Below are 12,498 nucleotides of genomic sequence, written 5' to 3'. Positions count from 1 at the left end.
TTTTGGTGCATATCTGACATTGCTAAATAAGATCCAGCTATTAGCTATGATTAGATTTATGGAGGGCTGCAGTCCTAGACACAGGCTGTCTTTCCTCTGTTTTGCCTCCAGTGAGTTCCCTGGGCCCAAGCTGTTGGCTCAAAACCTCTTAGGGAGAAGGGTGAATTTGCCTTTCCATTTGAGCCTAGATAAGAGTAGGGCATAGTCTGCTCTATGTTTAATTTAAATATAGATGTATTGCATCAAAACATGATGTTTGGTAAATTGTGCTGCACAGTTTTTTCTTCAAGTTGAATTTACTTGAGGAAAAGTGGACTTTGCTTCCACCCTGTGCCATTTATATTCATTTTTTCTCAAGTGAGTAAAATAGGAATGTATGTATAAGTTCTTTACCCATGTGTTAATCTTATTTCAAAATATGGGTGGTAAGAAAGAAAGAAGGAAACATGTTGGAAAACCTTGCTTTTGCTTACCATGCTGTGACTTTGTTTTCAATATTAAGTCAAGGTTAAACTGTGGTTGGTTTTATCCCTTTGTTCTTTACAGAAACAGATTCATGAATGGAATTTTACATCTTCTTCCATTAGGGGAATAAGGTTGGTATGTCAGTAAACAGTTCAGTGTCTTTTTGTGTATGTTTTTTATTTCCCTTAAGTGGGAAATCTGGATTCTACCTTACATCTCTCTTTCAATGGCCAATTATAAAAGCTTGCTCTGTCCAACCTGCCTTGAAATGTCACAGAAGAGTTTCCCTTTCCATGCACAGGCAGAGCTGTACGATTCTCATAGGAACACTCAGATCTGAGAGGGGTATTGGGTGTCTGTATTTTCTGGTAGACTTCTTGGTTTTCCATTATGTAACTGATCTTTGTAGATTTTTCTAAATGTTTCACTGAGGTTATTGCCATCTCTGCATTTAAAAACATGGAGGGCAGAAGGAAAGAGCAACCTTTAGTGCTTCTTGCTTCCTTTCATAAGTGAAAGAAGACTTTGTTTTACTTTAAGTAAAGGACTTTGTTTACTTTAAGTAATGATATCTGTTTTCTGTTTAGAATTCAGAAATGGTTCTGATATGGCTTTATTTAAATACTTTCTAGCTAAAATTTGAATTATTAGAGAACTAATCAATGAGGCATAAGTGTAGCTTTTGCTATGGATAGAAAAGAATTCTTAAGCTGGAAGTACACTACTAGTGGAGTTTCTCAAGGACTAACCTTTAACTAGTTAAGACAGTTCCATTTTGTGATGATTAGATTAATGAAAGCACTAGTCACAAGTAAGTAGGTCAAAATATTAGTACTAAAAAACCACAGAATATTATATAGATAGAACACGATTGTTCTGAGAACGGAAAGGGTAGAAAATATTCACATTTGGTGTTAATAATTCCCAAATGCATTACTACAATTAGAAGGTAGATTATGTATATTAAGTTGGGCTGCTTTGCTGCCAGAAGGGTGAAAGGCAGAACACCAGGACAGGAAAAAAAAAACCAAACCTAGCTCCTCTCTGGATTCTTCAGGCTGCAGCTAAGAACCAGAGGAACTGTAAGTACAGGGAACACCAGGTAGGCTTTTGCCTTGTCTCAGAGCTCCTGAGTCTCTGCACTGGTGGATCTGACCTTTCTAGGGGCAAAAATGACTCTTGTCTGGGGCCACTTGTGTGACTCCATAAACTTAAGTGCTTGACAAACCTTCTGATTCAAGTACAAGATGAAATTCAATACCTAATGGGTTCTGTAGTTTTGAAAGAAGAGAGTTTCTAGGCTTTGATCTTGACTCAGGGTGCCTAAAGTTTTAGGTCTGAGGTTTGCCTTCCCTGAACTTGTGTGATTTGGCTAAGCAAGTAAGCTCAATGAAGAAATATTTCTCTGACTAATGTGAGTGGTGGTTGAAAACCTAAAACTGTAGATTTGGACATAGATTCTATCATAACTTCAGTCTTTTCTTCTAAAATAAAGCAGGTTTGGTTTAAATGAATTTTACATGGTATTTTATTCTATTACTCCAATGCAATGGGAATTACTGAAGTCTGTGGAGCTGATTGAGAATAATTCAGCATAAAGTTTCTGTACCACATTAATTACCTTCAGTCAACACAATGCACAGAAATTAATCTTTGAGAAAGATAACTTTAATCAAAAGGAAGCAAGCAATTAATTTCATTTGCTTTGATTTTTAATCGCTGCTGAGTGATTAAAAAAAGCACTGTATTACAAAGCTCAAAGAGGCAATCTTTTTTAAATTTAGTGGAGTTGGATGTTTGCTTTGTATGTGACAGCTTTAAATTACTATACTTTTAAAATTGCATTCACTTAAAAAAAATTGTGGTCTCAGTTAAAATAAATGCTATCAAAACTCTTAAACTGTATTTATACTAACCAGTTCATCTTCTATGCCCCCAAACAAGACAATGTTTATAATGCAGTAGTGTTACTTAGATACTGTCTTGTCTATCCTGTATTTGCCCCGGAAGAATCATCTTGCTTTGTCTCTTAGTTCTCAAGTCAGAGATGTGCTTGTTTGACTTGTTAGACTGGAAATTGCTACACTGAGGGAAACTAAAGAATGGCATAGTGTTATTTTCACATATTTCTAGAAAAATCTTCAGGCAAAATTCAGATTTTTCAGATAACATTTTCCGTGTAGCCCTTAATGATGCTTCAGCAGGCAACATCAATTGGTGATGTAACATGTGGCAACTTTACTACAGTGTAGTCATGTATTTCAACTAATTTGCTCAGCAGAAGATAAAAAAAATAGAAGAGTTTGACTAAACAGATCAGGCAAGAAGCTTAGAAATTTTATTAACTTAAGGCACAAAAATACCTTAGAAAGCCTAACAACTGGGGATGATGTAGCAAAATACTGAAGTGCAAATGGTCAGGGTAAGTGGTTAATTCTCAGATTTATTTTTATATTGATACTGTGTTTTATGGCATTTCACTTTTTGCTTCAGTGCATTTAGATTGGATATATGTGACACTGGCAAGATATGATAAGCAATAAATAATCCCCTTTTCAGAATTATTGCTGCTTTTTGGAGTTAATATTGGTCATCCCAAAACTTGTTTAACAGTTTTAAGGCCATAAAAAGTATAGACAGAGAAGGGTCTTTTATACTGTTGGTATTTCCCAGTTTTGTTTTATTGTAGGAGCAATGCAATTATAAAAACCTGAAGTACTTTTCAGTCTTTAAGGAAAGGTTTTCTGGATAGCTAAATTAGTGTCAGAGCAATTCACTTTCCATTGATGTGTCATCAAGTACCAAGGAGTCTGATGGAATTGTGTTAAAGTAGAAGTAGAGGTGAACAACAAACCAACCTCAGTGCACCTCAGATAAACCAGCATTTTACCAAAGTAAGCAGCAGCTTATTTATCATAATGAAGATAGGTTCATAGAATATACAAATAAGCTGAAGACCCCCTAGTTATAAGGAAAATATATATAAATACATACTGCTTCTCTGAGGTAATTAACTGTGATAAAACTGTTTAAGTGTCCATAATTGAAAAAACGCTCCTCATTGCCCTATTTCTCACCATAGTTATATCCAAAATAACATTTTTCTAATGTGAATTTTACAGCATTTCCAAGTTTGATGAACGATGTTGTTTTCTCTATGTCCATGATAACTATGATGACTTTCAAATCTACTTTTCTACAGAAAACCAGTGTAGTAGGTGAGTTCAGTTTGTGTGGGTGTTGCATGCCTCATCTGTATCCTAAATAAAATTGATTTGGTAAAGACTGAAAACCAATATTTTTGCTTGAGAAACAGATTTTTTTATTTCTTCACTTATTTTTTCTTGATGAAGAAGCAATGTAAACTTGGTGATGCTTAAGGTGATTAGAGCACCCATTTTACATCCTATGTGATTCTGATTAGCTTATCTACAAATCATTATGTCTGAAAAAGGCTTAACCAGTTCAGTCTAAATTATGGCTATTGTCTTACTTTTCTTTATCTTGGCTATCCCATATATGGTGCTGAATTGTTTCAGGTTCTCTTATGTGTCTGTTCAGTTTGATTTAAATAAGAGTTTCTAAGTGTAATGAGAAATTCTAACTTACATTGTGTCACAGGTCCCTGTTACTGATTGCACCTGTAATTAAATATTTTCTGATGATCTGTTGTCTCTGAAAAGTAAGGAGGCAAACGGAATTTTAGGCCTAAATCTTTACAGACCAAATTGTGCCTTGTGACTGGTAGTTGCAAATACACCTTCTGAATGATGTAGGAGAGAGTTGTTAATAACACTTAGATTCTGGAGTGTAATGGTATATTCACTGTTTCTTGCAATAATTACTATTTATGTATTACATGGAATAAACTCAGGTTAAAGAAGATTACTAGCTTTGCAGAGTGCATGGCGTAAAAGGTAGGAAACACTAAAATTAATGTTACCTCCTCAGCTTTTATTTAGCAGTGCAATTTGTTGTGAAACATGGTCACATTTTTTCGTGCCATATTCAGTGTGCTACAGGAGTTCAAGAGATGTGTCTCTGTGATTTAATGAAAGAGGTGTATGAAATTAACTGATAAATACTTTATAATTTTTTAAAATAATTGTTAACCATTTCTTGTAGAATTTGGAAAAAAACGAGTGGTTCAGGCAGGGAACTACAGGAAAAGATGTTCTTGTACTTAAGTATGTCCATGCCGGAGAAATAGAAATTAGTTAAAACCCTGTTCTTCTAGCCACATTACTACTTCTATATTTTTGGCTTTCTGAATGCCTGACAAAAAGCTACATCTGATTTTCTGAAATACTGAATAATCACACTTGCAGCCAGACATGTACTGAAAAAGTCTTTGAGTTGAATCTACCAAGATTTTACAATGTAATTGCAATAATAAGTAACTATCAGGTTCTGCTACAGCAAATAAAATAATTTTATAAATAATGAGGCTTTTCAGTGTGTGTTTGATGTTCTTCATCATTTAAAATGGGATAAATATGGAGAGAGTCAGTAATGAAAGAAAGCTGTGGACGTACTAGTCCGTTTATTAGCTTGAGAGCAATGCCCAGCTTGCAAGAATCTGTTTAGTCTGCTTCCAAAGGGGTATTCTTCTTTGATCTTGTGCTATGTATTTCTTTTTTAGATTCTGTGGTTTGGTGAAAGAAATTTTGTCTGATGCAGTAGGCAGTGCTTTGGAACTAGAAGGAGAAATAGATGGAGACACATTAGAGGTATGTCAAGGATAAAAGATCTAAGAACTCTGAAACTTGTTCTCAGTCTTCCCTGCACTTTCATATCAGTATAGATAGTATTTAAACTCCTTAATTGTATAGGAAGTTTAAATTAGTTCAAAATTATTTGTACATGAGATTTGCATTCATTTGAAAAAACACACATTTTTAATGAACTGTGCCTGTTACTACTGTAAACTGTATAAATCCTTAATGAAATGTGTTTCTGTGTTTGTATTCTCTTGCAAAAAATGTATAGATAAGAATCAACCATTATTGCTGGCTCAAGTGGATAAAAAAGATAATATATTAAATAAATGCTAAGAAAAAGGTACTTTAGTTTTACTGCCTGGTACCTGATACCATTACTATTCCAGGTAATTTCATTTGACAGGCTTCTGTCCCAGAGATTGTAGGTATTTAGGATCAGGTTAATACACTGCTTTTTTTCTTACCACCGTAACATCCATGTTAGGAATCCAGTAGCTGTAGGCTTTCTTTATAATTAGTACAGAGAGGAAAAAAGGGAAAAGGACCAACCCAGAATGGGTTATTCACATTTCATGTGGCCTCAGGGTGGGATAGGTGAATCCATGTCTTCATAAGAGAAAGTGACTCATAGCAGATGCCCACATTTGTAGAATTAAATGCATACCCTGTATTTATTATACCTCTTTTTATTTGCTATGAAATCTGAAAAGGTAGGTTGTAAGTTTTATTTGTGGACAACCAAATTTAATCAATCTGATTAATGAGCATGAAAACCCTCCTGTGGCTTGTTTGAGCTGGGCGTCTTTCTGATTCTGTCTCATTCCAGCAATTCTCTTAGGCTGATGATTCAGAGCAGCTCTTCATGGTAGTGAGCTTTTGTAGGACTTGAGGCTTCAGGGGAGGAGAAAGAAAATACAGAACTTTCTGCTGTACTGTTAAATGTAGCTGCATATAGTGGGAAGAATGAGTTTTGCACTGGAGTTTGTTTGGCCACAGAATTTTTTCCCCAAGCCAAAAGGATAAATATGCACATCTGTTAAGCCCAGTTCAGTACATCCATCTGTGGCCTTGACACAGCTTCAGGGCTCTGCCTTGGTACAGACAGGGTATTATCTGTAGCTGCAGATCTTCATATTACATAATTATGTACTCAGCTAATAGCAGGACTATCTCCACACACCACAGTCTCTCAGAGGATGTGAGCTCTTGGTGACTTGAGCCTTTTAAAAACTAAACTGAAAAAATCACTTGACAACATGTAGCAGAAAACAATCCTGCATAAATGAATGACCCATGGAGATGTGACTAAATTAATTTGGAATCTTTGAGCTATAGCTTAAGGTTTTCACAGTTGTCACCTTGTACTTACTGTCTTAGGTTAGGACACTAAAACAAAAATCAGGATTTCTGAAGGGGAGAAATAATTAATTTTGTGTATAAGTGAAGACAGACACTTAATGCCTTCCTGCAGCTTGAGATCTTACATTTAAGAAGTGACAATGAGGAAAATGCAGCTTTGTGTGGTCTTGATGGGCTCCACTAGTATAGAGAAAACAGTTCTTACTGTTAATGAAACAGCTTTTTATATTTGAGGAAGAGGAAGAAATAACCTCCTGCAAAGTTAGGGGGAAGAAAATCTGATTTCAGTCAGAATCCTTATGAAAGTGTTATCGCAAAGAGTTGTATATTTTATGTATAAACTGCAGTCTAATTTTACAGCTAGCAGGTATTTTGAAGGAGTGTGAATGTTGCAGTTCCTTCAGGGTATTTACTTCTGTATATTTATATTAAGAAGTTCCTATCACTTTAAGAGTACCTGCTGTACCCCAGAGAGGATATTCTAGAGAACACTCTGCCCTACAGAAGGTCAGATATGAACACTAGTTTACTTGTACCTACTGGTTGGATTTCACAGCCAGTGGATTGCTTATTCAGATTTTTGGCAACCAGCAGTGGTTTATTCAATATTTGTAGCTGTTGGGATGAGAAGAGGCAAATGTAAAGAGACATCAAGTATATACAAGTCTATTAAGCTTTCTGCTAACTAGCTCTGAACTCTAAATCCTGACAATTTTCATGTATCATGGGTCCCAGACCAGAGAACATAGATTTCTCCACAGTAATTAAAGGGTTGGCTTAGGACCAGTGTGCTGCAGATGGGGTTGCTGTCAATCCTAAATTCTGCAATGTGACTGCTGTCTTTTTTCTGCACAGTTTTATGTCATATGATAGCTGTGAAAGCTGGATGTGCTCCTACCAAAGAACCTGACAAGTTTTGCATATGGCGTTTTGGGTCAGTTATGCCTATCGTGTAACGAGATTATGTTGTGAGCTGTGAAGTGCTGAAATGTGGTAAATGGAGCTGTGCTAAAGCTGTGCTTGCTCCAGTTCAGTTCCACTGAGCAGAATGTGCTGTTAGGATAAGTGACAGACGGGTTTCCTTTAGCACATTCCATACAACAGCAGGAAACTCGCCGTCTTTGCCGAGTGTTAGTGACACATGGACACGGCAGCAGCAGAGCTGCAGTGTGACCTGGGAAGGCACATCAAACAAGTTCTCCAGGGCTGCATTCTGTGTCAGAGAGTCACATTGGACAACGCAGGAAAAGTGGTCATTGGCAGTGTCAGTGGTTATGACCATTGTAGAAAGTTTTGTTGTTTATTTTTTCAGTTGGGAAATCACATGAGGCCACAGAGAATACCCTGCAGTTTTCCCATACGGGACTTCCTCTTGGATGTGGGAGGATATTAGGGGAGGTCTGTGTACTGCTGACAATATCTGAGACTATGAAATTGTCTAGTTCCTTTCATTTGTAAGTTCCCTAATTTGAATCATGGGTGTACTGTTCAACACAACTTCCATAATAAATTTGGTTTTATATAGTGTCTGGGGTACACTTTCATTAAGCATCATTCACTCCTTTAGAGCAGGAGAGTTCTGTCACAAGGTCACCATATGAGGTGGTGTAAATTAGTGTAGCTTCACTGAAGTCAGTGAAGCAGCATTGGGTTATTCAGCTGGAAATATGACCCAGCATGTTTCAGCAGCAGTGGAAACCACCATTATATTTCATAATTCGTTGACAAGATGAACATTTTTTATGCCCTTTGGAAAAATCTCATATTGAGAAGGGATAACCTGGAGTGACTGTATGGTCTGGTTACTTTTATCTATTTATTAAACCACTAATTTCAGAATTTTAGATTATGTTCTGTGTATTTATGTGTTCTGAGGGCTCTGTCAGCAGTTCTTAGAGCTAATACATGAATGGGTTCTTTTGACAGCACTGTTTCATTGAATTTAGTTTATTGGTATGTTCCTTGTTTGGATGAATGAATCTTTGTCAAAGCTGGTTAAGGAAGATTTTATTACAGAGCAAGTAAGATGGAAATTTTACAAGTTGTGTAAAGCACCAGGTGGATGGGTAACCTGCTGTCCTGCAGCTGCACTGCAGCAGCCCCTCTGTGCTGTGCTAAGCTGGGGTTAAGGCTCCTCTAATGTCAAATGTTAGTGATAACAATTTCTGTGCTGCTTTGTTTATCTTTTCTGCTTGCAGTACGAATATGATTATGATGAAAATGGTGACAGGGTAGTTCTAGGGAAAGGGACTTATGGAATAGTTTATGCTGGAAGAGACCTTAGCAACCAGGTCCGAATAGCCATCAAAGAAATACCTGAGAGAGACAGCAGGTAAGACCTAGTTCATTGTTATATACACACTGTGAACAAAAATGCTGTTGTTTTCTGAAAACCTGGCTCATCCTATTATGTTTCTGTGTAGTTTGTTTATAAAATCCCAATATACTGAAATTCAATTCCAATTTCCTCCTACTATCCAAAAGTACATTTTTGAGAATAAACACTTTGTGTTTTGGGGGAAAATACATGTTATATATCATAACTATGACAGTTTAATTATCTGTATGTATATCTTACATTCTAGGAGACATATCTTTGGGTTTAGGTTGGAGTTTTATCTTGTATTCTTTTTAGGGAGCATGAAAAACATGAGAGGAGCTCTGGAGTCAAAGACAGTGCTATGTATTGATACAGAAGACATACATATGAATTCTTGGAGAGCATGTTCCTCTGAGATCTGTCTCTGTACTTTCTCAGAATAGGCAGTGAATCGTGCTGCATTTTAAGGTCATGGACAAGGTGTTTGCTGAGAATTGGAGTGGTATCTCTAAAATCCATCCTGTTGTCAAACTAGCATTTAAGCATAGCCTAGAACTTTTTGCTGCATGATGCAATAGCCCTTGGTTCTTTTGGTTTTTTTATTAGGTATTCTCAACCTCTTCATGAAGAAATAGCACTGCACAAATATTTAAAGCATCGGAACATTGTCCAGTATCTTGGATCTGTTTCAGAAAATGGATACATTAAGATTTTTATGGAGCAGGTGCCAGGAGGTTGGTGTCATGTTGAGTTTGGTCTGCCAAAGGAAAAGCATTTGGGACTCAAAGCTGACTGAAAGTCAGTAGATAAGCACACAATGTGTTTGTGCACTCTGTATTGGCTTTTCTGTTGGGATGTTAACTGTGTAAGTCCTTTTTCTCATGGAAAGAGTAAATTTGGAGAATACAGGTCCCAGTACCCTCTCCTCTTTTCGTAATAATTCTAAACTTATAGGGAAGTCATTTAAAGTATTTGGTTTCAAATACTCACGTATTATAAAATAGTGGAGTTAGAGCTCCATTGAGCTCTAGTGTCTGAATGATGACTGGAGCTTTCAGTACAAGTTTCTCTTTGAGCAGTAACACCAATAGAACAATTAGGTACTGGTTTTTAACTATATACGAAGGACTGCTATTCCCTAGGTAGATTAGAGATAAAAGTGAGATGTGTTCCTTGTTCATAATTTCCAGTTTCATTCCTCCAGCCTTCTCCACTGGAGGAAGAGGATGTGAAATCTCCTTATAACCTCTCTACATTGTTTCCTCCATTTTGCTATTTACTCTTCAGTGTCAAGGATGTTTGGAATGAGTGTTAAATTTTGCATTAATTTAATTTGCAAAGTAAAAACAGAAATAAGAAAAACAGGAGGGAAAGTTCAGGTTTTCTAAGAAAGGTCCAGACAAACATTCAAAGTGTAATTAAATACACCCAGGGCTTTTAGGGATGTAGGAAAATTACTTCGTTTTCGAATCCTTATGCCCTTCTCACCTAACAGCTGAGACACTTTGACCTGCATGATGCATGCAGATGTGATGAAATTATACCAACACTTCCCCTTATTTTCCCACACTTGTTAACTGTGTCAGCTGGTGTTGTTTCCTGTTCCTGTATGCACAGTAAAGTGTGCTATGATTAGTTGCTAATGACAAGATATTACTGAACTGATTTAGATATTTTAAACTCTGTAGCCAGACTTAAAAAGGAACCAGTTGTTCACATTACGTGAGGTTCTTTGAGGAAACTTTACTTGAGAAAGCTGTTGGTGTGGACTGAAAAGTTCCTTTAGCTGAATTTTTCAGGCCTTAAGTAGACCTCCTATACTTATTTTGTGCTCACTGAGCAAAACTGTTCTTTATTTTGCCTCATGATTTAAATATTTGTGTTGTTTAAAGATTAGTTTTATTAGAACTGGGGATGTGTGGATGGCCTATCTCCTACTCTGAACATCCATTCAGGGGTTTTTTTCAGGAGCTTTCTTTCCTGTCTCTGAATATTGCCAAAAGTTGATCCCATATTTGTAGAGAAGGTTCATTCTGTTTTGGATTTTACCCTCTTTGCCTCAAGAAAATCAGTTTGTCTTTGCCCATACCTGTGGTTGATGAAGTACAATGTACAATACAGTGCAGTGCTACCTTTAGTCCTTGTTTCATTAAGGGCTACGTGTGTGCTAGTTGTAGTCTCAGCAGTTGTTACAGTGAAGTGAGGGAGCTGGATCCAGCTCTGCCAGAACATTTATTCTTGTTGTGGAAGTAGAACCTGACCTGGCAAGTGAGAAATAACCAGTCCAGAGCAGCAGCAAATTATTTGCTTTAAGTGATGTAGCAAGAATTTGGCTTAATCATAGGTACTGCATTTCTTTTATATTGGGATGTTGAGCAAAGGCCTCCTCCAGACTTACCTGTTTCATGGTAATTTGGGGATTTCACCATCTTGATACACTTTCTTCTTAAACTCCTGCAGGCAGCCTCTCAGCTCTCTTAAGGTCTAAGTGGGGCCCAATGAAAGATCCTACAATTAAATTTTACACCAAGCAGATTCTGGAAGGTCTCAAGTATCTCCATGAGAACCAGATTGTACACAGAGATATAAAGGTAACTTTTCCTTTTGCGTGTCTTGTTTGATTGGCTTTTTATCTTTCTTACTTCAGTTAGTTTTGCTCTAATTGGAAGTAGAATTTTTAACAGGATTTCAGGGAAGCTGAAAACAAAAGGAAAGCATAAACCAACTCCTTCTTCGGGTGCTCCTGAAATACTACTTTGTAGAAAGGTGTGTTACAAAGATAAGTGCAAACTTGAAGGAATATTGAAATTCTGTATTTATCTGTCTCCCCTCCCTGTTTGCTGCCTCCCTCCCTCCTTCCCTCTCTCCTTCTCCACCCCCTCCCCTCCCCTCTCCTATCCAACCCACAGGGAGACAATGTTCTGGTGAACACCTACAGTGGCGTGGTTAAGATATCAGATTTTGGTACTTCCAAACGGCTGGCAGGAATCAACCCATGCACTGAAACATTTACAGGTGAGATTAACCTAGCAGAGTTTATAAGGGGTTTTCATGACAGCTTTAGCATTTGAGCTGGGAGGCTCTCTGGCTTAGTGATGAAAACACTGTTGGGTCTCTGTTTGCAGGGGAGTAGTAAATGAGCGTGTGATCACCATTAACACAGGCTTGATAGCTTTCTTCACTTTTTGTTTTTAGTGGAACTCTCTTCCATTTTACTTTTGGGGGGTAAAAGTTTTTCTTCAAAGTGTTCATTAAGTAGCAATTGATTGTTGCAATTACATCTGGAAACACTTGAATTCAGAAACTTTTTCATTTAACAGTCTCGATATTAGTACACAAGCACACATGCACACTTTATAGATGTATGTATAAAACTGCAGAAAACCAAACTCAAATTTGTGAACATTTTCAGTTTTGAGATATTAATTATAAAACCCAACCAACTGGCTAACAACAGGAAAAAGAACAGTTTACCTGAAAATTTTAGGCTGATATGTTACAGAACAGCTTTCAATTAAAGACTTGTAATGTTCAGGGAAAACAAAAATTGCTGAGCAAAAGGGGAAACTCCACATTAAAAAATGAATATGTGGTCACATAGTTTCTGTGATCAGGGGATGTGGGTAACACAGT

At 36.9% G+C, this 12,498-nt stretch overlaps 1 protein-coding gene across 1 annotated transcript in view; it reads left to right on the top strand.

Moving 5' to 3' along the window:
* The window catches only part of MAP3K15 (mitogen-activated protein kinase kinase kinase 15), an 85,398-nt gene that overhangs the window by 58,140 nt on the left and 14,760 nt on the right, over positions 1-12,498 (top strand). The window contains exons 12-18 of the mRNA XM_063392924.1: positions 547-596; positions 3,588-3,683; positions 5,108-5,195; positions 8,744-8,877; positions 9,472-9,599; positions 11,326-11,456; positions 11,775-11,880. Coding sequence (XP_063248994.1) covers positions 547-596; positions 3,588-3,683; positions 5,108-5,195; positions 8,744-8,877; positions 9,472-9,599; positions 11,326-11,456; positions 11,775-11,880 — 733 coding nt within the window. The remainder of the gene's footprint in view (positions 1-546; positions 597-3,587; positions 3,684-5,107; positions 5,196-8,743; positions 8,878-9,471; positions 9,600-11,325; positions 11,457-11,774; positions 11,881-12,498) is intronic.

This window comes from Prinia subflava, chromosome 3, assembly GCF_021018805.1.
Source record: "Prinia subflava isolate CZ2003 ecotype Zambia chromosome 3, Cam_Psub_1.2, whole genome shotgun sequence".
Taxonomy (NCBI): domain Eukaryota; kingdom Metazoa; phylum Chordata; class Aves; order Passeriformes; family Cisticolidae; genus Prinia; species Prinia subflava.
Note: the sequence above shows the minus strand (reverse complement) of the source record. Positions and strands in the feature narration are given on the sequence as shown.